Source organism: Sturnira hondurensis, unplaced genomic scaffold (assembly GCF_014824575.4).
Source record: "Sturnira hondurensis isolate 20B ecotype Veracruz unplaced genomic scaffold, ASM1482457v3 Scaffold0022908, whole genome shotgun sequence".
Lineage (NCBI taxonomy): Eukaryota > Metazoa > Chordata > Mammalia > Chiroptera > Phyllostomidae > Sturnira > Sturnira hondurensis.
This window is the reverse complement of record NW_028095539.1, coordinates 5,374,683-5,401,541: the sequence shown is the minus strand read 5'-3', so window position 1 is coordinate 5,401,541 and position 26,859 is coordinate 5,374,683. Positions and strand designations below refer to the sequence as shown.

The window sequence follows — 26,859 nt, the reverse complement described above, 5'->3', positions numbered from 1 at the left end:
ACAGGGTCTGGCAGGCGAGGTGAGCCATCGCGGTCATTAACCTTGTTACATAGTAGTTACTGTTTTATCACCAGTATTGCTGCCCAGCTTGTGTCCCCAGACCGAGCTGAAGCTGTCTCTCAGCTGTCCTGTCCAGAGGGTAGGAGGAGGCTGTTTTCTGTGGCCAGGGCTGATGTTGTCTGCTCAACCCCAGGACGTGCCCCCTGCCCGGGGGGCTGCATTATCTCTTCTCTCGAGGGCTGCCTCCAACCTGCTGGACAGTGACACACCCACGGCCCTGGTGGCCTTTGATGGCTCCATGTGGCCAGGATCATGCCCAGAGAAGGCCTGGCAAGAAACACACAGTGAGGAAGAGGGGGCTGCTGGCTGCAAGGGGTTCATCTGGGTCAGTACTGTGCTCCTACAGGCTAAGGAGGACCTGGCTCCAGGGGCAAGGTGAGAGCAGGGAGGCCTTCCTGGTGGTGGTGCTGGGGTAGGGGATGAGGGAGCAGCAGGGAAGCAGTGAGAGGCTGGCTCAGAAAATGTCCTACCCTATGGTACTAAAAAGACAAACAGGATTAAAAATGGCCTTCTGGGGGGCCTTGGCTTCTGATGGACCCAGTGCCCAGCAGAGGAGGTAGGAGACCATGCTACCAAGGTCCGGTTGGGGGTCGTTGGTTTGTTTTGATGTTGCTAGGGCAGAGCTGCACTGAGGATCGTTGGACAGAGGGGCTCAGAGTAAGGATGCTCCCAGTACAAGGTGCAGCCTCCTGGGCGGAGCATGGGAACGCAGGTGGGGACCCTGGGCTGGCCAGGACCAAAACAGATGCTCGGGGGGACTTATTTGTCAAAGTCCTTTGCAGCGCTCCTGCCGCTCACAGGGACCCCTCGGGCCACTGAGCTCAGCACCCTCCTGACAGCGTGTCTGGACTCCTGAGCCCACACCCACCTTCCCACCTCTCTCTGGGTGTATTCCGAGCACACCTGGGAGTGCTAGTTCTGGCGGAGGTCTTCCCGGCTGTTGATTTCATTGGCTGTTGCCTAGTCTCCCATTGGCTGCCTGTGTTCAGGTGCTCTCTGCTGTCCAATCAGCCGTGGCCGTGGTGGAACCCAGGAAACAGGGTGGGGTGTCTATGTGTGTGTTGTGGGGAACCCACTTAGAGGGGTTCCCACAGGGCTCATGTTCTGGGCTTGTCCAGGTTAAGCTTCCAACCTGCTAGTCATGTTCCTGGGGGACCCAGCAACACCGCTCCCCCACTTTCTCCTGTATGTTTCTCTCCTCACCTGGTACTCACACATCATAGTTCTTACCCTGTTGTCAGGTAATTAGTTCTGTTTTTTTAAAAAATGACTTAAAAGTGGGGATGAGAGGGGGAGAGAGAGAGAGAGAGAAACATTGATGTGAGAGAGAAACGTCGATCGGTTGCCTCCCATACACGCCTGGACCAGGAACTGAACCCGCAACCCAGGCATGTGCCTGACTGGGAGTCGAACCACCAGTGACCTTTCGGTTTGCAGGAGGAGTGAGCCACACCAGTCAGGACCAGGGCAAACTTGATTTCGGAACATCTGCTCTTCCTGTTGTCCAGTGAACCGCCGTCCCGAAGCCCCGAGGCATCTTATCCTCAGCGCAGAGTGCTGAATAATTCTCATTTTAACTTTCCGCCTCTGAACCTCTCATGCTCCCATACATATATGTGTGCAATTCAGTTTGGTTACATCTCTCGTCTCTCTGTCTCATATTGATCTATTTATTAGACCGCCTGGAAGAACTGGGAGGGATAAAGGAGCCCCCGCCCCCAGTTCCTTCTGGAGGTTGGGGGGAGCTCTCTCACTCGGCTCTCTGCGGGGGGCGGCTCCTGGTGGCCCCTGGCAGCCCTGGGCTTGTGGCTGCATCTGCCCAGTCTCTGCCTCCACCTCCCCAGGACCTCTTCCTCTGTGTCTGTCTGTCTGATCCTTCCTCCCCTTCCTCTTCTTTAAAAAAAAATTATTTATTTTAGAGAGAGGGGAAAGGAGGAAGAAAGAGAGGAAGGAAAACATCAATGTGTGGTTGCCTCTCACGCACCCCCCACTGAGGACCTGGCCCACAACCCAGGCATATGCCCTGACTGGGAATCGAACCAGCGACCCTTTGGTTCACAGGCCTGCACTCAATCCACTGAGCCACCGCAGCCAGGGCCACTTCCTTTCCTAAGGACACCAGTCCCTGGGTTTAGAATGCACCTTAAATCCATGATGATCTCATTTCGAGATCCTTAACTAATTACATTTGCAGATACCCTGTGATGGTTAGTGGTTTGCGTTAATTTGACGGGCCACGGGGTGCCCATGTTAAATGTTGCTTCTGGGTGTGTTTGTGAGGACGTTTCTGGATGAGATTAGCGTTTGCATCCGTGGCCTCGACTTGCAAATGGCAGGTCGTAGGACTGCTGAGCCTCTGCGATTGCATGAGCCAATTTTCATAATAAATATGTCTCTGTGTGTGTGTGCGCACGCACACCCGTCTGTCTCCGTCTCTCTCCCATTGGTTTGCTTCTCTGGAGAACCTTGACTAATACAGACCGTTTCCGAATGAGGTCATGTGCACAGGTGCCGGGGGTTGGTGGTTAGGATTTGTGGGCGGGGGGTGGTGGTGGAGGGGCTGCTCTTCAACACCCCATAGGCATGTAACCTGGGTCCTTGTTTTTTATTGATTTTAGAGAGAAAGGAAGGGGGAGAGTGAGAAAAAAACATTAATTTTTTAATTCCACTTATTTTTGCATTCGTCCATTCATTGGTTGGCTTGTATGTGCCCTGATCCGGGGTTGAACCTGCAACCTTGGTGTATCGGAACACACTCCTCCAACCAACTGAACTACGTGGCCAGGGCCACCTGGGCCTGTTAGGTAGGGGCTGGACAGGCAGGGGCTCTGGGCCTGGGCTCTGCACCTGTCTGGTTCTGGATTGGAAGCCTCCACTGGAGGTCTCTTTACTATGGTTGTTCTCTCTTCTCCAAGCCCCAGGAGCTCACTCTGAAAACTGGAGGTAATGGTGTTCCGAGTACTTACCCCAGAAGTTTTCAGTGAGACCACTTATTAGCTGTGTGACGGCAAGTCACTCAACTGCGCCGTACCTCCGCTCCCCGCTGTAGAGTGGGGGTCACAGCGCCTACCTTGACCGGATGTTAGGAAGATGAAATAAGTGGATGTTTCCTGGGCACGTGGTAACATTACACAAGCAGTGTTTAAAAAAGTATTGCACGGTGCCTGGCCAGGGGGAAGTGCTCGGAAATGCTCGGAGCTGCTGCCATTGTTTCATTTACTGTACAGTGCTGGCATCCGCTACGTTAGAGGCGATGAAAGGCCCTACCAAGATCTGATGTTATCCTGTAGGTTGGGTTTCTCTGGCTCTGATTGGACATGCCTTCCTTGCTCACCCTGTGTTGAGTCACTCCGAGCTTGGAACGGGGGGCAGGTGTCCTGCAGTCTCCACGAGTCCCTGTGCTCAGTGTGATGCTCTGCTGTCATCAAAACTCTTAATAACTTCTTTAAGGATTTTCTGTATTTATTTTTAGAAAGAAGGGAAGGGAAGGAGACAGAGAGGGGAGAGAAACATCCTTGTACAACAGTGAAACTCTTAATAACTTCTTTAAGGATTTTCTGTATTTATTTTTAGAAAGAAGGGAAGGGAAGGAGACAGAGAGGGGAGAGAAACATCCTTGTACAACAGTGAAATTGTTGCCTTCCACATGCACCCCCAACCAGGGACCCCTTGGATTGCAGGCCAGCGCTCAGTCCACTGACCCCATCAGCCAGGGCAAACTCTTGATAACTTTTGGACAAGGGTGTTTGTGTTTTCATTTGGCACCGGGCCCACAGATTATGTGACCAGACCTGCTCAGAGTCACCGTTCTTCCTGTGCTTCTCACAGTGAGGGATCGCCTACGGGGGCGCTGGTGGCCCTTGGGTCTGAGCTGGCTCACTAGCACCCAGGGCTCTGCCCCCTCTCAGAGGGACCTTTACAGACTGGGTCCTGAGGGCTGGACAACACGGGATCCGAGAATAAGCTGACAGCATGACCGTGGTTTTGTCTGGAAGAGGAGATTTAGGGAGGGCCCAGAATGGCTTCCAATTTCTGAAGGGCAGTGGGGAGGAGAAGGGAGCTCATGTGTTCCTGGGGCCCCAAAGGACAGATCCAGCTCAGCAGAAGGAAGAAATCTGGAACAAGGAGAATTGTGCAAGAAGGGAAAGGCTGCTTTGAATTCAAACCTCGCCTTTTGCTGAGGGTTAGGAGCACAGCCCTGGCTTGGGACGGCTCCACTCCTGCCCAGATCTGGGAGGTAGGAGGTCACTCATCGCCCTGAGCCTGCATTTCCCTCAGCAAAGTGGGCCTGGTAATGCTCCGTAGTCCAGGGGGACGAGGCCTAAGCAACAGAGGCTCCCCGGGATGCTCGGCATGTCAGGTGCTCCCAGGGATGCTGATGCTCCGCAGCCGAGGTGGCTGTCGCCAATGGCGCCATTATTGTTGGATGTGGTGGGGCCCCGGACTGGCAGGGAGCTGCAGACGCCGCCCTTTCATTGGGGCTGAAGGAGGAAGCACACCCTTGGCCCCCTTGACAACGTCAGCATCTGACGTGTTCGGGTGATTAGTTGAAGAGCCCACAGCCATAGGGGAGGGGGGCATAAGGGGACTAAATGGTAGTGGAAAAAATTACAATAAAGATTCAACTTTTAAAAAAGAAATAAAATTATATTGTTTCCAAAGGGCAACAAAACCAAACAAAACCCAACCCCAAATCTCACAACCCAAACAAACAAACGAAAAACCCCACAGTCCTAAAATCCCAGCTCCATGACTAGGGGCCCGTGGGGAAAGAGGGCGGTGCTTTTCCGGGAACCGGGAACGTGGGGGATCTGGAGGCTGACGAAGAAGCGGACAGCTTTCCCACCACGCCTGCCTTTGAAAACCCTGGCCAGCCCGGTCCCCTGAGCCACTGCCTCCCGAGCATGCTCTCAGGAATGCAAGACTCGCCTCCAGGGCCTCCCAGGCAACCGGTTCCTGATGCGGCTGAGAGTGGGACACTGGACTCGCCCACAGGAAAACGGCGTCGGTGGGCGTGAGACCGCGTGGGCCTGCCTCAGGCCTGGGGCGGGCCTTGGCTCTCCAGGGAGCCCAGCGTCGTGGCCTGGAGCCACACTGTGGTGACAGCGGCTTCCCTGGAAGGAGCTTGGCAGTGGTTTGTGCTGAGACAAACATTTCTCCTCTCCCTCCTCCCCCCCCCCCCCGCCCTGCGGCCGTCAGCTGTGTCCTGTCCCCCAGCTGCATGCAGGAAATGCTCCCAGTCTGGGCTGGGCCGGGCGCAGCAGTACCAGGATGTGTGGCCGGAGTCCCAGAAGCGCCAGCTGGGCTCCATCAGGGCCGAGCTCCGTCCAGACTCGGCATGGCGGTGTCACGCGTGTGTCTCTCTTCTCCAGGACAGGAAGAGAGGAGGCACACCATGCCAGGCCCCGAAATTCACCGGCGTCCCGTGGACACAGGCAGGCCCGGGCAGACACCATGTTAGGCGTGTAAACACAGTCGTGAACACAGCCGTGGCCCTGGCTCTTCTTTCTTATTTTCAACATCAAAATAATCATTTCAAAATGTGCAGTGCAGTGGTTTGGAACCCATTCATCACCGGGGAGCCATCAGCACTGTCCGTCTCTAGAACTTTCATCTCCCCAGGAAAGGCCCATCTGAAGCAGTCCCACCCCACCCTCGCCCCTACCCTGCCCTCACAATGGTGGTCTGCTTTCTGTCTCTCGGCTCTGCCTGCAAACAGTGTGTGTCAATCGGATCCTGAGCACTGTGGCTCTTTGTCACTGGCGGCTTTCACTCAGCAGAACGTTTTTAGGCCAGTCCACATTGAAGCATGTATCACTGTGCCATTCTTCTTCTTTTTTTAAATCTTCAACCACTGATATATTTTACTGGGGGGAGAGGGAGAGAGAGAAACACTGATGTGAGAGAGAGACGTCCATTGGTTGCCTCCTTTGTGCACCCTGACTGGGGACTGAACCCATAACCTTCTGGTGCTCAGGATGGCACCCCAAGCAACTGAGCCACCCAGCCGGGCCATCATTCCTTTCTAGGGCTCGACAAGATTCCTTGTGTGGCCGTCCCGTCTCTTCTCACCACTGGACGTTGCAGCTGAGCAGCCCTGCTCGTCCTCATGCCCAAGACAGCTCCCTGGGGATTTTCTGACTCAGGGAAACATGGAGAGAGGGAGAGGGACCTTAAACGATGCATTCAAAGTTGCCGCCTCTTGAGTGCTTACCGTGTCCCAGTCTCCCCGGCCCAATCCACAGCCCCACAGCTAGAATGGCACCACCTCGGACAAGAGCATCCACCTGGACCCAAGCCCGGCTGTGGGACCCACAGCAAGTACAGCCACCAGCCTGAGCCCCAGGCCCCGAGTCTCTAAAACAGGTCTAATAGTCTTAGCCCCACAGCCGGGGGGTTAAATACCACAATGTGATTAGCCCAGGTATGAGGACAACACCCAGTGACCCTTGGCCATCAGCACCTCTGACGGCCAAGGGTCAGAGGGGGTGGCATCATTCCTGAAGGCCATCTTGGTGCCTCGCAAGTGGGCTCCAGGAGCCAGGCTGGCCGGGTGCCCAGGCGAACATGGGGCATGCAGCCCTGAGCCTGCCGACTTCGCTGACAGGCGGCCGCCAGTTCTCACCAACCATGCATCCTTGTCGATCGGCGTCAGGTCCTGGGTTTCTACACAGCTGGGTGTAGAAACACCCAGTGCTGTCGGCATGCAAATGACTAAATCTGATACCGCACCTGCCTTTTCTAGTCCAGAGCCGTTATCACATCAGGTGCCCTGGGGCAGTGCCCCAGTTGTCCCGGTCTGGTCCCAGCTTGCCCAGCAGCCAGTCCTCTCAGAAACACCTCGGCCTCTTCCGTGGCTCTGCCTGTCGGGAGAGGCAGCCAGGCTCTCCCAGGCGTGCCAAGAAATGGAGCGGGGCAGGGGGGGTGCCGGACAGGACTCAGGACCCAGACCCAAATTCTGGAGCTTTTCACTTCTCTTGGTCTAGACTCTTTTGCTTCTTGAAAAAATAAAAGAAAAGGGGAAAAAAAGAACTCCAAATCAAATGGGCTTAAATCAGTTTAGTCCAACAAAGTACAGGGGTGTCTGTATGTCAAGCAGGTGACCAGTGCTAGAGGTTCATCAGAGAACAAAACCCAGATGCCCACCCTAGGAGGCCAGGTGTTCCACAGCGGGATAACAAGTAAACTATAAGGGGTGTTGTTCGCTGAGTGACTGTGCCGTGGAAAGAGAAAGTGTTGGCAGGGAACTGGGGTGAGGACAGGCTTCAGAGCTGATGAAGGTGATCACGGTGGGACTTATCAGCGGAGGTGAGGTTTGAGCAAACTTGAAGATGAGGTGTCTTTCCAGCGAGAGCCTGGGGGAAGAGAACCCCAGGCAGAGGCATCAGCCAGAGTGAAGGCCTGGAGAAAGAGAGGGTCTGGCGAGTCTGAGGACTAGCAAGGAAGGCCATGTGACTGGCTGTTGGGATGGAGTGAAAGAGGAGCTTAGCCAGATGGGGCCCAGATGGGATAGGGCCATGGGCCATTGTCCAAACGTTGGCTTTTATTCTGAGTAAGATGTGAGCCACTGCAGAGTTTGGCGCAGAGGGACATGATTTGATTGATGTTTTGTTTAAGCAAAAAAGGAAACTCCTAGATTTATAGACCCAGATGAGTCAGAGACTGGGGCCTCATTGTCTTCTCCAGAATAGTCCCCTCCACGCAGGGAGGGGGAATGGCTGTACACTGGAAACACTGTCCAGGGGCCTAGGCCTCCAGCCAAGAGGGGGCTATCAATGTCAGAATGTAACCTCCCAGGGAAGGCCTCTGATTGGCTATGCTTGGACCAATCAGCATCTGGATCCCAGTAATATTGTGATTGGCTGGTCTGGGTCACTGAATTAGCCCATACTAAGAAGACTGAGTGTGCCCATTGGCTGCCCCACCAGAATTTCAGGCACTAGGGGTACAGGTCCTGAAAGGAAGGGTATGATTTCCCAAAGGAGGGTGGGAGAGGTGAGCTAGCAGACAAAAACAACAGCCCTTCATTAACGTGTTCGTCAGGAGGGAAGTGAAAAGGTCCCACCCAGTGGGCTTCGGCCCCAGGAAGGGCTTCAGAGCCATCAGAGCTCACTAATCTCCACCTGCCTCTCCCGGTAGACCGCAGACCACGTTCGCAAACAGTGCTGCCCCAGGGAGGGCTGGTGCTGCAGTTGAAGCTGGAAAAGTCGGCATTGGGGCTGCCTGTCAGCATCAGACCCAATAAGCAGAGACCGGGGCTGAGTCTCTGTGGGCGCTTCATTCAGACGGCTGGCAATCTGAGAAGACAGCGGGTTCTCACCCTATCAGACTGTCTTCCACTTCCTTTCAAGCCAGCCATTTCATAAGGAGGGAAAAATGTAGATGAGGGATTTGGAATCAGGAAAGGGTTAATCGGATAAAAGCTGCAGCCCGTCAATTTCCCTAAATGCTTTCATCGGCCGACCAGTGGTTTTCTCTCTGAGTCCTGTGTCCTGGATGATGTCCTTTTTTTAAGTATATTTTATTAATTATGTTATTATAGTTGTCCCAATACTTCCCCCTTTGCCCCTTCTGCCTGGTCCCTCCTTCCTGCCAGCAATCCCCCACCCCCTTAGTTCATGTCCATGGGTGGTGCGTATAAGTTCTTAGGCTTCTCCATTTCCTACAATTTTCTTAACCTCCTTCTGTCTATTTTGTACCTACCAATGATGCTTCTTAATCCCTGTACCTTTTGCCCCAATCTCCCCCTTCCACTCCCGCTGATAACCCTCCATGTGATCTCCATGTCTGCTATTCTGCTCCTGTTCTAGTTGTTTGTGTTTGGTTTTGCTTTTTAGATTGTTGTTGATCGTCGTGAGTTTGTTGTTATTTTAAGGTTTACAGTGTTTATCTTCTTCTTTTTCTTAAATAAGTCCCTTTAACATTTCATATAAAAAGGGTTTGGTGATGATGAACTCCTTTAGCTTTGCTGTGTCTGGGAAACACTTTATCTGCCTTCAGTTCTAAATGATAGCTTTGCTGGATAGAGCAATCTTAGGTCCTTGCTTTTCATCACTTTGAATACTTCTTGCCAGTCCCTTCTCGCCTGCAAAGTTTCTTTTGAAAAATCTGCTGATAGTCTTAGGGGAGCTCCTTGGTAGGTAATCCTCTGCTCTTCCCCTGCTTCTTTTAACTTTTGGCATTTTAATTATGATGTGTCTTGGTGTGGTCCTCTTTGGGGGACTCCGTGCTTCCTGGACTTTTATGTCTATTTCCTTTGTCAAATCAGAGAAGTTTTCTTTCATTCATTTTTCAAATAAGTTTTCAGTTTCTTGCTCTTCCTCTTCTCCTTCTGGCACCCCTATGATTCGGATGTTGGGGCACTTGGAGATGTCCCAGAGTCTTCTTCTTCTCTCCTTCTTTTTTTTTTTGAATTCTTGTTTCTTCGTGTCCTGGTTGACTGTTTGTTTCTTCCTTACGTTCCAGATCACTGATTTGAACCCCGGCTTCCTTCCCTTCACTGTTGGTTCCCTGTGGATTTCCTTTTTTTCACTTAATGTGGCCTTCATTTCTTCCCTTAGGCTTTTGCAATACTCAGTGAGTTCTCTGGGCGTCGTTATCACCAGTATTTTGAACTCTGCATCTGGTAGGTTGGCCATCTCCATTTCATTTAGTTTTTTCTGGTTTTTTTTTTCCTGTTCTTTCCTTTGGGCCATGTTTCCTCATCTCCTTCCGGTCACTTCATCCTGTTCCTGTATGTGACAGACACCCCCCTAGCTGCTGCCCCGGTGTTGATTCCCAGAGCTGGTGGGTTTTTGTTCGTTCTAGGACCACGCAGGCCCTTTAAAAGGCCTCTCCTGAGAGCAGTTTCTTCCCCTGCCCCAGCCCCCACTGGTTTTCACAGCCACAAGTTATGAGGCTTTATGTTCCAGTCACTGGAACCCTGGGCCATGTGGTCTGGCCTGTGGCCGGGATCACTCACTCTGCAAGTGTCCCTCCCGATTTTATCCACCACTCATGAATGTGGGACCACCTCTTCTGCCACCGCCTCAGTGCCGACACTGTGTCACTGCCGCCACACGGCGTCCTCTCCACCCCCCGCACCCCGGCTCCGCCCCACATGCCCATCTGGGTGAATATGGCTTCTTTAAATCCTTGGTTTCCGGACTTCCACACAGTTCAACTTTGTCACAGTTCTGGGTGTTTTTGTTTTGAGGTTAGTTGTGATCCTTCTTATGGTTGTGCAAGGAGGTGAAGTGTGTCTACTTACACCTCCATCTTGCCCGGAAGTCCCTGGGTGATTTTCTTCATCAGTGTCTCGGGTGGCGGGATGTCTCTCCTTGGAAAACCATGGCTTGGATATCATCTAGATTGCTCACGGTCTCTCCGGAGCACCAAGGTCAATCACTGTGGTCTCCTGGAGGCAGGGTGGGCCACACCTGCAGTTCCTGAAACAGTAGCTTTTCCCACGCATTAGCTACTAGGTTTATTGACTATTACTCGAAACTAAAATTTTTCCACTCTGGAGTTCCCCATCACCGTGAGGACTACAGTACAAATCTGACCTAGAAGGTCACTTCAAGGACAGTCCCGTTTTAGGGTTTTTTCTTAACCACGCATTTCCCCAGACGCACTCCCTGGGGTCAGGAACCAGCGGCAAGGCGGAGCCGCTTCCTTCTCTCTCCCAGCCTCCTCTGAAGTCAGACAATTACTCTGCGAAGACCTGCTCTCTGCCCCACGGGAAATGCCCAGGAGGGCGAGCCGGAGGAAGCGCGCGGGGCTTTGGGCGCAGCAGCTCCTGTTTGCTCAGAGGCGTAGATAGGTGACGGCGGCCCTTTTGTGGGCTTTTGAAAAAGATGCAATGAAAATAAGAGATTAAAATATACAATAAAGGTGCCATGGAATGGAGCTCGGTGCATTTCCCACAGGCCTCCAGGCCCCCAGGCAGCACCCCAGCCCCTCTCCAGTCTCCCTCATTCCTGTGAGGCAGGGGCCCCATCCCGTTTTACAAGCAATGAATGTGCCTGGAGCTCAAAGAAACTAGCCCCACCCCCCACCGTGTCTGCCACCAGAAACCACGCAGCACGAACACCGGCCAGTGAGGCTTTAGGGACGCTCTTGGCTGAAGATCTGAGAAGGGCTTGTCCTCCTTGCCAGGCCCTGGATCAACTGGGTGATTTCAGTAGCCAGTGAGGCAGAGATTCCCACCAGGAAGTCACCCACGTGGAGGCGGAAGGGCCTCCCTAAAGCCCCACTTGTTTTTGGCCTCAGGTGCCAGCAGGTAACCACCCGCTCTTTCCCTGTGCTGGTTTCCCAGTTTCTGCTGGGGTTGTGGGGGGGGGGTATCTTGTTGTTTCAGAAGACCAAGCAGGGCTACGCATGCCACCTACACAAAGGAGGGATCAACTCCCAGGGTCCCTCTCCGTCTGTCTCTAGTCCACCATTCTTGGGGGGGCACAAAAGACCCCATAACTGAGCTTTCTGAGCCACGAGGAAGACAGCCACCTCCAGCGGTCCCCCGAGATGGGGGCACAGGAGGCTGACGTCCTCTGTTCTCAGATAGAAGCATCCAGGGAGCCAGCTCGCACAGTTCCACCCAGTACCCAGTCAGAGATAAACCCGATTTCAGGCCAGTCACAGCTTCCCAGCCGCATCCCTGGCCGTGACCCGGCGGTATCTCTGGGAGCTAGGACCGCCCTGTCTGGCAGCCCCACGCTCCCGAAACGTGGGTGTCCATTGTGAGTGCCACTTTGTTTCTTTTGTTTTTCTTTTCTTTCTTTCCTTTTTAAAAAAAAACTGCCAGTGAATCTTTTGTCCAGGATGCAGGAAGATACGGCATATGGCAAATGGACAAGAAGCAGAAAGGGCAGGGGTTCCAAGGGTCTCTCCGCTGGCAGACCTGCTAGGTAGGAAATGCTGTGCCCACTTTGAGGAACCTGAGGCCCAGAGGCTCAGCTGGTAGAGGGCCTAGGACGTGCCAGGTGCTTCACAGTTAGACATGACTTTCTCAGTTCTCTCAGCTGCTCTGGGGAGTGAGCGACTGCCAGCTGGGTTTTACAGTTGAGAAAACAGGCTCAGAGAGGGAAACTGCTTGCCTGAAGCCACACAGCTGCCACCGAAAGCCAGCCCCGGGATTCCATGCCAGCTGAGTCTGGCTCCAGAGCACATGGCCAGTGTTTTTGTCCTCTGACCAGCCCTTGCCTTGGTCTTTGCTGCTTTGGGACAGAGGCCACACTGACATTGCTGTCCCCTCAGGCAGGTCCAAGTCAGATCTTCCCTCTCCCCCACTTCCCCAGGGCGCCCCTGACAAAGCAAGCCGTGTGGCTCAAACTAAAGGGACAAGATTCCTGCCTTTGCCGAGGTCCCACCCCAAGCCTGAGGAAAGGGACGCAGCAGGGTGAGGATTTTGAAACAAGGGCCGCAGAGACTCTCAGGGCGCAGACCGCTAACACGATCCCAGGGCAGAGCTGACGGACCCCTGGGGAAGTCGCCACACCTTGCCTGGAGCCCCTCAGAAAAGCACAGCGATGCTTGAGAAAAGCCGGGAGTGTGGGCCTGTTCCCTGTGGCTGCTCTAGCGACTGACCACAAACTGATTGCCTGGAGGCCAGTTCTGGAGGCCGGAAGTGCAAAATCAGCCCCGGTGGGCTAAAGGCCAGGTGTCTGCAAGCCCGGGTCCCCCGGAGGCTCTGAGGAAGCAGGCGTTCCCTAGTCTTTACCGCCCCGGGAGCCTGCTCCTGCTATCTTCATCTCCAAAGCGCGATGCAGAACACCTTTCTCCTCAATGACTTTTCCTCTTCCGCTATCTCTTCCCCGGCGTAGCAGCCCACATAAAGGCAGCTAAACCGGTGGAGAATTTTCCTAAGAGTTTATCTGAGCCAAACTGATGACATTGGCTGGGCAGCAAGATCTCAAATGCTCCAGAGAAGAACAGTTTCACAGCTTCTTTTCCGCATTTGACATGAAGGAGGGGCCTAAGGAAGACCACGCGGAGGTGGGAGAAAGCGCAGTGCAGGCTGGGTTTCAGGACAGTTCGCCAGACTGCCATCCGTTGGGGTGGCCACTGCTCGTTTCAGAGGCCAGTGAACGTCCACACACAGAAAGAGAGGACGGAGCTTGCTCCAGGCAGAGATAAACCTTTTACTAAAAAGTTATGTGCCTGCCCTGACTAGTGCGGCTCAGTGGGTTGGGGATCATTTTGCACAGCAGAAAAGGTCGCTGGTTGATTCCCAGTCGAGGCACATGCCTGGGGTTCGGGTTCCGTTCCATAGAGGAAAGGTCAGGGCGTGTGGAAGAGGCAGCCGGTGGAGGATTCTCTCGCTCATCCCCGTCTCTCCCCCTCCCTCCCTCCCTCCCCTCCCCTCCCTTCCCTCTCTCTAAGAATTAAAGACAACCAAAAGCCACATGGGGGGGAGGGGTTTCAGGACAACCCACCACGACCCTCCCAATTAGGGGTTTATGATCAGATCCCTTTGGCCCCTGGGAGGCCACTCTCCGTGGAACCTCCCTTTTTGTCCACACATTTTCCTGCCTCCCTCTTAGGAAAACTTCTGGGATTAAACCAGATTCACCCACATAATGTAGAGTAATCTGCTCTGCAAGGTCCCCTTGGGCATGTAGGGTAACACAGTCACCAACTCTGGGGATTGGGACGGGGACACCTTTGGGGGGCCCTACGCCGCCTGCGGCAAGTAGCAAAGTCACATCAATGTGGGTGTGGCTGCGGCTCAGGTGTCGGGGCTGAGTTGGGGGCAGATGGCTCAGTTCTCACGCCCAACACCTGCCCTACCTCGCAGGGAGGTGAGCACAGGTGAGCACCATCTACCACCTGCAGAGATCCTGCCAGGTGCTGCACTTTGCCACGCCCCCAGATGGAAGGCACGGCCACTGCACAGATGATGGACATCAGAGAGAAAACCACGGGCCCAGCTGGCGCTAGAAGCCCGTGACACCAAAACGGGATCTATTGCCTGGAGGAGTCGCAGTTTAAACCTCTGCCCCGACCACAGTCGTAATCAACCAATCTGGAAGCCTGGCCCAGCGCCCTCATCTGCATGTGGGGCCCCCCACCCCCAGGAAAAGAAGAAGCAATCTCCTGATAAAACTCCTTCCCCTTCTCTCCCCCCCCCAAAGAAATCGGGGCTTCAAAAGCACCCTTTCTTTCCTTTCCCAGTTGCTCCCCACACCTTCTTCCTAGAAACATCTTCGATTTCGTGCCGCCCCTTTGAGCTGCCGGATTGGCTGAGGCCCGATTCATGAATCCCTCAGTAAAGCCAATTAGATATTCAAATTTACTCAGTTGAATATGTTCTAACAGGAAACAGAAAGTGGGTAAGGATTTTCCGGGGAGGGACGGTCCTGGGACACCCGCCGCGTCCCTGCTCTCCCAAGCACCTAGGGTCAGAGGTGCTTCTGCAGCTGGGAGTGGGCGGGGGCCGAGCGCGGACTGGCCTCCTCGCCGCTCTCCCCGCCTCCTCGCTGCTCTAGAAACTGCCGCGGGCACAGCCGCACGCCCGCCGCGCGTCCTCCCCGGAGCTCCCGCGTCGAGATGCCTTCCCCGGTCCCGGCGCTGGTCAGCGGCCAGGTGCTCCCGGCCTTCCTGCTCTGCAGCACGCTGCTCATCCTCAAGATGTACGCGGTGGCGGTCATCACTGGCCAAGTCCGGCTACGGAAGAAGGTACGTGCCGCCCTCGGGGATCCCCGCGCTGGCCGCGCGCGCTTCCCTGCTCGCTGCCACGGTGGTTTCAGCGCCAGGATGCGAGTGTCCGAAGCTGAGGGGCCCGGGGCCTGGCCCAGTCCTGAGGGATGGCACCTCCGTGGCCCCGGGTTTCAGCAGGGCCCGCGCCTCCCTGTCCTCTGTTTCAAGAGATTCACTCACTCGCTGTGCCACCAGCTAAGTTGTAGGCGTGATGTTGAGTGTAGCTGGGCTCTTGAGACTCGGAGCCCCCGGTGGAGAGAGCACACAGAAACACTCCTCCAACCTGGCCACCTCCCCGCACAGGAGATCGGAGGTTTGGGTGGAGTGGGAACCGGCAAAACAGGACCGGAGAGCTTCCAGTGGAAATTCCCAGCTCCCTGGCCCGGTCACTGACAGACCGGCCACAAGCCCTGGAGGACAGGCTGGTCTCCGCTGAGCTCTGCTTCTAGGGAGGAATTTCGCCCTCCAGTCAGAGTCCCCGAGTCTCCGAGTCCCTGAGCCAAAACAACAGTAAAGTGGCCCAGCTCTGAGCCAGGGCCATTGGGCGGGACCCACCCACACTGGAAGGTGGGAGGGAGTGGAGAAGCTGGGGGCCAAGCTTGTTAGAAGCACAGAGGCCCAGGGGGCACCCACTGGTATTTCAGTAGAGCAGTCCTTCCGGGAAAGTGTGCCCCTTCCTTGAGTTCAAAGGCAAGGTGGGGCTGGCTCTGGCATCCTTGGGGAGTCGGGGGCAGCCACTGCAGAGTGCCTACCTTCCTCCAGGGCGGCCCACCAGGTGCAGTTACTCCTGGCACGATGAGCACCTGGGCCCCTCCTTGCAGTGGCCCATCCCAGCTGCCAGGTGCAGACACCCAACGGGGACAGCTGCTCCCACCCACCGAGTCCCTTCTGAGCGATGAGCAGTGATAATCCCCAGCAGGACCCCAGGGTGGAAGGGAGGGGCTGTAGTTGCCTGTGTTCCAAGTAAGGAATTGGGGCTGGAGAGGAGACACTTACACTTTGGAGGTCGCACAGCTGGGTTTGAACCCAGGTGTCCAGCTGCAGGGTTCACACCCTGCTGCAGGCGGTGGGGCCCCGACAGTGAGGTGCTGGGGCCCAGAGTTTTTCCTTTGGGTCTGTCTGAGTGCCTGTCGGCCTGGCCTGAGGGGAGTGGCAGACGGCAGTCCCCCCTCAGACTGACCCAGCCCACCAGTGTCTCTCTCATTGCTGCTTGGGGAGGTGGCAGGGAGGTGGCAGGTGCTGGCTCTGGCTCCTCCACCCACCAGCCTTGGGACTTGAGCCTGTCTGGGAGCTGGGTTTCCTCCCTGGACGCCGGGATCATGGTCGCAGTGCCAGGAGGATTGGGCCCTGGCACAGAGTAAATGCCCCCTGGTGCTGGTTCTCCTGACTTGTGACTGGACCCCTTCACCAGGGTGCCCTGGGGCCCCCCAGCTTTTGACCACGGGCCTCCTCCGCCCGCTCCACCGCTGGCCCCTGCTCAGGCTGACTTATATTCCAGTTGTCTGCAGGGTGACCGTGAACTCCACAGCTGCCTGTTGAATGGCAAGACCCCTTACAGGGTGTCACGAGTCCACAGATTGTGCAGGGCCATCGGGATTGGTGATTCCATGACTTAGGACCAGTGGAGGGAAGAATTTGGGCAGGGGGGCACTCTGATCCTGAGACATGCATCAGGCATGGGCTCCATTTACCTCTGGGGAGGGCACAGGGGCCGGCCCATCAGGAAGGACAAGCCAGTGCCCAGTGCCACAAAGGCTCTTGCGTCAGAAGCAGCAGGATACTCCACTGGGTGGGCAATTCAGAGACCCGGTGCTGAGGCCGGGTTCGCTGTGAGCCGGTGGGGCTGGCTCACTCAGGTGCCAGCAGGGAGGAACGGAGCGTGAGTAATGGGCATGGGCCTTTGATGACCTGAGTGTAACCTTAAATCTTTCCATTGACAATTCACTGAGTGCCCAGGTTGTTCTGACCCCGGGGCCTTTGCATATGTTCTTCCTCTGCCTCCGTTGCCGTGGCTCCAGCCTTCCTTCCATCCGGTTAGTGTTGATGTGTCCTTCGAGCCTCGGCTTTCCTGTCACTGCCCCAGAGAAGCCTTCTCTGATCTCCGGGCTCGGCCAGCTCTTTCGTGAACATTTTTTAGGCCAACCCTGTCTTCTTTTGCTTAACATGCACCCCCTGGCCTGTCCTGGTTTGTTAGACTGGGAGCTTCACAAGAACGGGGCAGGAGAGCCTTTGCGTCCGTGTGTGCAGCCAGCTGTAACAAAATACCGTACACTGGGCAGTTTACAAACAACAGAAATTTATTGCTGACAGCTCTGGAGCCTGGAAGTCCAAGGTCAAGCCCCTGGCAGACGCTGGGTCTGGTGAGGGCCTGCTTTCTCATTCTTAGACAGTCACCTTCTGGCCGTGTGCTCACCTGGCAGGAGGGGCTAGGGAGCTGCCTGGGGTCTTTTTTGTAAGGGCACAAACGTTAGGTTTCGACAGGTGAATGAATCGGCTGCAGGGACCCAGACGTTCCATGTGTGGCCGCCTAGTTCACTGTGAGTCCCAGCACTGAGCACACAGAGGGAGTCCCCGGGTGCTGGCGAACGGCCGTGACCGGGCTGCCCATCGCACGCACAGTAACTCTCAGCTGATGTGTTTCAGGCTTTCGCCAACCCCGAGGACGCCCTGAGACACGGAGGCCTCCAGTACTGCCGCAGCGACCCCGACGTGGACCGCTGCCTCAGGCAAGTACCGCGGGCCTCAGCCCGGCCAGCTTCTGAGCACTGGGGCACAGAGGGCTCCCGGGGCCGGGGTCTGCTGCTTTCCCGGCCCCCTCAGACGGCCCCATCTTATTCATTGGCTTGGTTTCTAACTGTGGAAGAGGAATACACGCTGATGGCCCCGGGTTACAAAGTTAGAGAAGGCTATTCAGTGAGCGGTCTCCCCTCCGGCTCTGACCACCACGTCCCAGCCAGCGCTACCCTCCGGGGCAGACGCTGTCCCGGGCTCCTCTGCCCTTACAAACACAGGTGCTGAGCTTTGTCCTGCGCACCCGCAAACGATCAGCCTCTGCTCACTGGTCTGCACGGTGCGCTTTCTCACAGCAGAGATTGTTTCACATTGGCTCCTAGAGCGCCATCCTTCACCGTGTGGGGGCTGCAGTGTCTCTGTCGTCGCCCTGCTGGCTGGGTGACCCTTGACGTACCTAAGTCCCTTCTGATGGGCACGAGGCCATTCTTACCCTGTGCTACAGACAGAGCGCACAAAACCTCTCATTGGCCTCTGCACGTGCGAGCAAAACCACGGGAGGCAGTCAGATGGCAGGAAATATTGCCACAGGTGCCTCGGGCCTCCGCCCGGCACCGCGCAGGCTGTTGCTCTGTGGCCGGCCACCTCGGTGCCTCTGCTTCTGGACGGACACACGGCCGATGCGATGGGTGGAAATGTATGTCGCATCCTGGTTTATTTTGTATTTCTTTTATCCTGAGAGAAGTTGAACATCTTTTCCTACACTTAGCATCCCCCTAGTCGATCAAAAACAAGATTTCTCACATAAACATCAGAACTACTTATTGCAGACAATGTGGGTGACATTGGCCATACAGAGATGAAGAACGGAAAACCACTTACGATTCTAGTCCCTGTTCACACTCTCTTCTGTCTCTCCTTTGTCTTCTAGATACTTTCTATGTTTTTTATCAATGTAAGCACGTGTTGTCTACCCGATTTGGGGGGTTCTGATATTTTTCAGTCAGCATCATCTCCTGAGTTTTTTCCACGTCAGTTAACTATTACTCAAAAGTGACTCTTTAAAAATGGCCGTGTAAAAATTCCATCCGAGACTCAGGACTAATTTCATGTCACCAGTCCCAGTGTGGGACTTCCGGGCAGTTTCCTCTCTGCTCTTTCACACCAGGGGCTGGAGAGTGGGGGCTGGCCCTCCCAGGGGGTGGGGGCTGTGCTCGGGGTCCTGGAGAGGTGGGGAGGGTGGGCAGCTGGACGGGAATGAGACAGGAGAGAGACCCTCACACAGGGCTCCTGCATGGCAGGCGGAAATGGGTGGGACACTGTAGTAAGTAATAGTGTTCTCTTAAAAGAAAGCCTGTTTTTTTTCGTTTTTGTTGTTATTTTCTTGGTCGCTGCAAAAACCTTGTACGCATGTGGCTTTTACCTGTCACAGAAATGTTAATGTGAGAAGTGGTTTTCTTTGCCGTTTCACCGTTTCTGATATATCGACAGCATTTGGTCCCTCATGTGAGGCCCATCCATCTAGCTATCATCCAGTTAGCATGGAATGAGCACCTACTATGTGCAAGACCCTTTACTGGGACCTAGTTGTGCTTCAGTGAACAAAAGCCTTACCCATATTCGAATCCATACTGGGGACCCTTCTCCCCTCCCCCACCCGTGACCCTCTGGGCATCGGTGGTCACAAGCTGCCCAGACTGGACGGTCCGAATCGGCTCACAGCAGCCACCAGTGGAAAGTTTGCGTCCCCCAGGCCCCAGGGTTCTGTGTAGCCAAGCTCACTTGAGGCACAGGAGTGATCACATGGGCTTACGAACACTTGGTGTGTTTTCTCTGGTTGTATCCATGCCGGGGAGAGACATTTGCACCCACCCAATTCAGTTTTTTAAAAAATTTATATGAGAGACACACATCATTTTTTGTTGCTGATGTTTGTTCTACTGATTGATGCATTCATTGTCTGGTTCTTTTTTTAAAAAGATTTTATTTATTTATTTTTAGAGGGCAAGGGAGGGAGAAAAAGAGGGAGACAAACATCAATGTGTGGTTGCCTCTAGTGCACCCTCTACTGGGGACCTGGCCTGCAACCCAGGCATATACCCCGACTGGGAATCGAACTGGCGACCCTTTGGTTTGCAGGTTGCACTCAGTCCATTGAGCCACACCAGTCAGGGCTCATTGTTTGATTCTTATATGTGCTCTGACTGGGGATCAAACCCGCAATCTTGGTGTATCGGGACAACATTCTAACCGACTGAGCTACCCGGCCAGGGTCAGTTTTTTCTTCTGACCACAATGACCCACCATCTGTAATAGTAGTGACATTGAATGCAGTAGTGACATTGAAATGCTTGAGATTCAGTTCCACACTTTCTGAGCACTTCTTATCTGCTACTGCCTTGTACCGATTTGGTGGGTACTTACTGGGGACCTACTGTGCCGGACCTGGGGTTCCTGGTCCCCCAGGCTCCTCCTCCTGACTCCACATAACACCACGAACCCTGAGGGCACAGAGCGCAGGTGTGCACAGCCTGGCACCAGCTCCTCAAGCACCGGCTGGAACCGGGTCCCGGAGGGAAAGACGCCCTGGAAGCGAACGCTGGTTAAATATTAGACCAGCGTTTACAGGATGGTCTGGCCCCCTTCTGCACAAACAGGAAAGCCCTCAGGCCTTGGCTCTTGGAGGGGACCTCTGCCTCGCAGATGAGCACCTGCCAGAGCCCGGCCGCGAGCCCAGCTCCGCCAGTCAGGAGCCAACTCCCTGGGAAAAGGATGAAGCCCACCTCCTTTTCAGGCTGCCCCCCAAGTCCCTAGCTTGTGTATTTTGGCCAAAGCTGAGTCTGTGTGTAGGAACCGGCAGTGAGGGTGAAACCTGTCACCGCCAAACCCAATGAGCGGAGACGGGGACTGAATCTCTGTGGGCGCTTCATTCAGATGGCCGGTGATCCGAGAAGACAGCGGGTCCTCACCCTGTCAGACCGTCTTCCATTTCCTTTCAAGCCAGCCTTTTTCATAAGGAGGAAGAAGTGTGGGTGAGGGATTTGGAATCAGAGAAGGGTCAATCAGATAGAAGCTGCAGCCCGTCAATTTCCCTAAATGCTGTCGTCTGCTGACCAGTGCTTTTCTCTGGGTCCTGCGCCCTGTGTCCTTTGTGGTGGCATGTCTCTCCCTGGAACACAATGGCTCAGATACCATCTTTTTAAAAGATTTTATTTATTTTTAGAGAGAGATGAAAGGAGGCAGAAAGGGAGAGAAACAACGATCTGTTGTCTCTCCCATGCCCCCAACTGGAGACCTGGCCCACAACCCACGCATGTGCCCTGACTGGGAATCAAACTGGCCACCTTTCAGCCCACAGGCCATCACTCAACCCACTGAGCCACACCAGCCGGGGCTAGATTCCAAGTGAGATCGTATGATATGTGTCTTTCACCAACTGACTTACTTCATTTAACATTAATAGTCTCAGTTCCATCTAAGCACCCAATGGGCACCAAGCCCCCGGGCTCTCCCAGCAGCCTTTGGAGGAGGGAACTCTTATCTATAGAGGAAGAAACAGGTTTGCCAGGAGGCTGTCCTCTGCCTGAAGGGGACTTTACTCTCTTGCACACCTGCCTTTAAAACTAAGCAGCCTTTCTTTACGTGGTCTCCAACCCGAGTTCAAGGCAGTCGCCAGCGTGTAAGGAGATCAGGGCACGGGAAGAGGAGAGACCGGCCCTGGCAGCCAGCTTTGTCCCCAGGGAACCCGGTCTCCCTCTCCGCCTCACCTGAGGCAGTGGGGTGCAGCTGGTGCTGCGGGCCAGGCCTGATGCTGCAGGAAGCCTGCAAGTTCGGTCTAGCGGGGACTGCCTTGGATGACTTCTACACGGAAAAGGCGGTGGTTAGCGGAATGACACATTTTGTCCAGGCAACTCTCGGGTACGTGACTCCGTCCTGTCTCTCCATCCAGATTTTGGGGCAGGGAGGAAGGGAATGCATTTTCTTGAGTCATCCCTAATTTCCCCACATCTCCCTGTCTGGGACAGCTCTGCGGTTTGCACGCAGAAGAGGGCAGAGGGAGGACCTGGCCTGACCCTTGGGCTGAGCGCCAGAGCTCCAGGCATTTCTCAGGTCCCAGCCACCTCTCCTTCCTCATGGTGGGGGCCGGAGGGGGGACGACTCTGAGTCTTCCAGCCCCAAGGGCTGACGCCAGGAGGCGGGGCTCAGCTCCCCTGCTGGGTTTCCTGCAAGGCCCCTCTCCACCTCCGGGGCCCATGCCTGCCACGACCATGCCCTCCCTTATCTCTTCCCCTCACCTGCTCTTTGGGGTTCGGCCAACCAGTCTCTTAACTGCTTTCTTAGAAAAGACTCTCTCTTAAAATACAAATAGATACTTTATCCTTAAAGTAAATGAAAGGGTTTCATAGCCTACTTATGGTTTTCCTGACACTTTTAGATGAAACTATGTAACTATGACAAAAATTACCTATTTACCTAAAAGTTTCAGGACAAGCATAACCAGCCTGTGAAATTCACTCATTCATTCATTCATTCATTCATTCATTCACTTTTCATTAAAGAATGTGGGTCCCAGGGCCAAGGGCACCTGAAACACGGCTGGAGGCAAAAATGGCAAAATTGAAGCTGCCCTGTCCCGGACACGTCCCTAGAGGATGGAGGTCCTCGGAAAAGGTGATCATGCCGGGGACCTATCAGGCAGCAGGAAAAGAGGGAACCAACTAGGAGACGGATTGACTCCATAAAAGAGGCGCTAGGCAGGAGTCTGGGTGCCGAGCAGGGCTGTGAGTTCAGGACTCTGGGGACATCACTCATTCATACCTGTAACGCACACAGGACAGGAACACTCCTCCAGGTGGCTTCACCAAGTGGGTGGACAGAGCACATTCTGGAACACACTGACCTAACCTAAAACAGGTTTTCCAAATGTGTCCCTCTAAGAGCAAGCGGGTAGGACGCCGGTGTCATGGCGCCATTCCCATAGGTTGGGGTGATTTTAGAGGGACCCTTGCCACCTCCTTCCTGTGACTCACAGGTGAGGCAAGGGACTTGCTTGATTGGCAAACTGGAGTGGCCCCTGCCCTCAGTTTCCCTCTCTTCCTCTTCTTTGTGGCCAGGACCCAGCCAGGGCCTCCTGTCTCTGGTTTGGGAGGCAGCAGCCCCCACGCCCCTGGGTGACACCTGCCCAGTTGGGGACTTCCTTTCCATGTGGCCCGGTCCCAAGATCGAGATCCTGGAGAGAAGGAGAAGGCAGGCTCACCTGGGCTCTAAGATATAAGGGCAGAGACCCTGACCACTGTGTCCTGAGTTTGACCTAAGAAAGATCCAGGCCCTGCTGGGTTTATAGGAACTTTTGTGCACTGGGGTTGAATTCCAGACTCCTCACCTTGCTTCTCAGGCCCCCTCCCCACTCTTGTCTGGCCTCGCTTTCCCTGCTGCCCCCGACTCCAGCACTTGGGTCACTTTTCTAGGCCTCCAATATACTGTGCTTCTCCCCACCTCAGAGCTGGTGCAGGTGCCAAACCTCCTCCCTGGGAAGGGTCTTCCCTGTGTGGATGCCCCCTATCGCATCCTCCAAACTGCTGTGCAAACCTCCCCTCCCACCGCACCCACCCTGCCGAGACCCCTCCAGCACTGGATTGCCTGGAGCCCCGAGTCCTCTTCCTGCCCCGCCCGGCCCAGTCCCTTTCGGTCAGGCCACATACCACAGCCCTTGCCTAAGGCTCTGCAGCGGGTCACCGCCCAGGGGTGCTGGGCTGGGCCTCGGTGAAACGCATTCCAGCTGAAAGGAAGGCCTGGAGAAGGGGCTTCTGCTGCAGCAGAGTCCCTGTGCCTCACACGTGTGGCCTCTCCCACAGGGCGGTGGTCATGCCCTGGCACCAGGCTCCCATTTATGAGCCTCTATCATGCCATCTATGGCTTTTGTCACTTGCTCAGTGTCTAACTTATGGGGCTCGGCCTGCCCACCCTCCATTAAGAAAGCTGCCCGTCAGCAGGAGTCATGGAAAATGTGAACCGACTCTTAGCTGAAGTGGGCGAGTTTTCCTTCTCAGTCATTTATTTACGGCAGGGTTATACGCAGGCCGCCCTGAGCCCTTCCCCCGGCCACCCCATATCACATGCTTGGTTATTGTAAACAAAAAAAGAAGCAGGACAGCACAGATGGGCGAAGAGCGTCGCCAGGGTCCGGCCGCTGGCTGGTTCCGAGAGGGGGGCTACTCTGTTGTCTTTACCCTGAAAGGGGGAGGGGATTTGCTTCTGTTCGGGGCAGAATTAGACCCAGGTGTGGATTGCAGAGGCGGCTCCTGGGCTCTAGCCCATTCCACCCGGGAGGGCCCAGGAACCTGCACTTGGAAAGGGGGCAGCCTCGGAGAAGCCTGGCCTTGCTGGTAAACAGTGTGAACTTGAATCAGACCCAGGTGCACCCAGCCCTCACTCAGCTCTTTGAAGCCCCACTTTGCCCATGGGGGGTCCAAGGCCAGAAGACAAGGTTGGGGAGACTGGCAGGGACCGGTCCTGGTGAGCCCTAGGGCTTGGTAAGATGACCCCAACCAGCCGCCCACGGCTCCTAGCCTGGTAACAGGCTGTTTCCCCAGCTGCTTGGCAGGGCCAGATTGGGAGTGGCCACCCCTCCCACCTCTGGGTACCTCTTGTTCTGGCCACAAAGCAACTTGAGTCTGGTGCCCTTGAGATGACCCCCAGTGGCACAGGGCCTTTCAGGGCAGAGGGCCCCAGCTTCTGTGACATTCTCAAAGCTGCCACCTGGCTGACCATCTGTTCTTGCCTTCCCAGAGCCCACCGGAACGACATGGAGAACATCTACCCCTTCCTGTTCCTGGGCTTCGTCTACTCCTTCCTGGAGCCCAACCCTTTCGTGGCCTGGATGCATTTCCTCCTCGTCTTCCTGGGCCGCATGGTGCACACCGTGGCCTACCTGGGGAAGCTGCGGGCGCCCACCCGCTCCCTGGCCTACACGGTGGCCCAGGTCCCCTGCGCCTCCATGGCCTTGCAGATCATCTGGGAGGCAGCCCGCCACCTGTGACTGGCCACTGACACCTCGGCCGCCGGACTGCTGACCGCCAGCCACCGGGCCGGGCCATACTTGGGGAACTGGGCGTCCTTTCAAGATTGGGATAGGCCCCAGGGCCTGGTTTCCTAGCAACCTGCTGAGTGTGGGCTCCTGGCCCAGCAGGCCTGTGTGTGTGCACGCCCGTGTGAATGCGTGCCCCTTGGATTCCTAGGAGAAGGGGGCCGGTCGGAACTGTTTAGAGACGGGTTGTCAGGGTCGAGAGACAGTCCCTGCACTCGGATGACGGCACCGAAGACATCACCCCGCCTCTTCCTGCCTAAAAACAGGGAGCACGGGCAGAGACGCAGCCCCGGTCCCTACAGCCGATGGCCGTCCGGATCCAGAGCTATAATAAACGCAAACTTCTCAGACCGCCCCCCGAGGCTCGGGTTCGGCGTCCACGTGTGGAGAAAGCTGCCCCGGGAATCCCAGCCGTGGAGAGGCCCAGGGTCAGCCAGGGTGTGGTTTCCGGGTTTCACTGGAGGTGGGAGTTTGGTGAGGTGGGGTGCAGTTTCACTCCTTTGGGTCCTGGTGACACCTCCCTGTGCTCCCCACATTTCCTTGCCGGTCCCGCTCTCCTTGGAGCAGGTGCTGACGGGAAGGGCCGAGCCCAGGTTGGCCTTCTTTCCCCGGGGCGTTCCCTGGAAACCCCAGCGAGCCCCTACCCAGCGGTGTTCCGGCCTCCGAGCTGGAGCGGATGGCACTGCCCCCTGGTGGTCAGAGGAGCTTCCATTCTTGGGCCACAGCGGCACACGAGCCAAGGAAGCGCTAGTCGCGCACCTAGTGCCTGCCCTTTGCTGAACACACACTGGGCTCAGTACTTAGAAATTTCCTCTTAACTCCTTAAGCCGGAGGGAGGGGTTGTAGATATGGAAGTAAGGCTCAGAGAAGCAGGTCTCGCGCATGTTTTTATATTTATCGTTTTCCTCCTGAAGAAAGGGGCTGAGGGGGCAACGCACCCAGATGGGACCCAGATGAGGAAGGCATCCGATGCCACTGGGACCCGGGAGAGGGGGGCAGAGCCACAGGGATGCTGAGCCCCTAGCACACCGCATCATCATTCATTCACCGGTGTGGTGCCACCCCGGATTCTGTGCCCAGCCTGAGGGCAGGGACAGTTGGGGGACACCAGGACAAGAGACAGTGACAACTCCAAGTGCTCAGCACTCTAATGGGGCAGGTGGTACAGCCGGGGCACAGGGAGAGCCCTCCAATCCCTGCTCGGGGAGGGGTAGAAACTTGCCTGAGACGCAGGGTGAGTCAAACTGGTTGGGGGGATGTCCAAAGATGAGCCTACTATCTGGCTCCCTAGGGTCTTGCTGCTGAGAAGTGGTGGGGAGGGGGCTATGGAGGGGAAGGAGGCCAAAGGGTCCTCAGCAGGGCTCGCCTGGGGTTGGGGCTTGTTGGGAGTTCAGAGCCCGGGAGAAGGGTGTTGGGCTGTGAGGGGGGTCCCTCTCCTTGACTCGCTGCCAGTTAGGTCTAATGCTGTGGACCCTTTTGCACCCACCCCAGTACACATCCCTAGGGGGGAGCCCAGACAGGGGCTGGCTGATGCACCCTGCCCACCCGACTTCCCCAGGCCCATAAGGGCTGCCCAAAGGAACCCCTGGGGCTCCCTCCTTTCGTGAATTTCTTGGCTTGAGGCTTCCAAGAGCTCCCCTCCTGTGAGAAGAACTTGGAGGCACAGACAGAAGTGAGGAGACAAAGGGACCTGGTTTGCACAGTCCTGAGGGCAGGGACAGAACCTGGGGATGCCCCAGGGAGGCAGAGCCCATTTCCCACATAAAATCCAGGGACCCTGTGGCCACTGTGTGTGTGTGCCCAGGAGGCCCCTGCTCTCAGGAATGGCCTTGCAGACCAACCAGGGCAGTCACAGAAGAGGGAGTGTCTGTCGGAGCTGGTGGCACTCCAGGCGGGCCTCCCGGAAGAGGCAGGTTGGAGTTAGAACCTGAAAGGTGGGTGGGCTTTTCAAAAATTTAATTACTTCACTCACATCATGGTCAATGTCAAGCAAAGGTTTGAGAACCACAGAAAAGCTCAAAGAAAGAAAATAAGCCTCCCGTACTCTCACCACGAAGAGGCTGTCCTGTGTCACACTCTGGGGCTCTGGGACACTTGTTCACACTCGGTGCCAGAGGGCCTCTGTCACTGCAACAGCTTCCCAATCAGATCCCCACGTCCATTCCTCCCCCACCTGCCCCCATCCCCCACCCAACCCAGAGGCTTCTACGCCTGCTGAGCCCTCGCCCCTCTCCTTCATCCGGTCTCTCCATCCAGCACGCATGCTCCTGGGGGGCAGGGGTGTGGCGCCGCATCCCCAGGTCTAG

The 26,859-nt window shown here is 55.6% G+C and overlaps 1 protein-coding gene across 1 annotated transcript; it reads left to right on the top strand.

Moving 5' to 3' along the window:
- The first annotated feature begins 14,375 nt into the window (after positions 1-14,375).
- Positions 14,376-24,908, top strand: PTGES (prostaglandin E synthase). Its single transcript, XM_037036694.1, has 3 exons — positions 14,376-14,715; positions 17,380-17,462; positions 24,256-24,908. Exons 1-3 carry the CDS (start codon positions 14,587-14,589, stop codon positions 24,503-24,505), a joined length of 462 nt encoding a protein of 153 aa, XP_036892589.1. The 5' UTR covers positions 14,376-14,586; the 3' UTR covers positions 24,506-24,908.
- The last annotated feature ends 1,951 nt before the right edge of the window (positions 24,909-26,859 follow it).

What these genes read in the sequence shown, in the direction of transcription:
- PTGES (XM_037036694.1), top strand. Translation starts at nt 14,587, where the DNA reads ATGCCTTCCCCGGTCCCGGCGCTGGTCAGCGGCCAGGTGCTCCCGGCC. An exon ending in AAGTCCGGCTACGGAAGAAG is followed by an intron (nt 14,716 to 17,379) that starts GTACGTGCCGCC and finishes GATGTGTTTCAG; the next exon opens with GCTTTCGCCAACCCCGAGGA. An exon ending in GACGTGGACCGCTGCCTCAG is followed by an intron (nt 17,463 to 24,255) that starts GCAAGTACCGCG and finishes TTGCCTTCCCAG; the next exon opens with AGCCCACCGGAACGACATGG.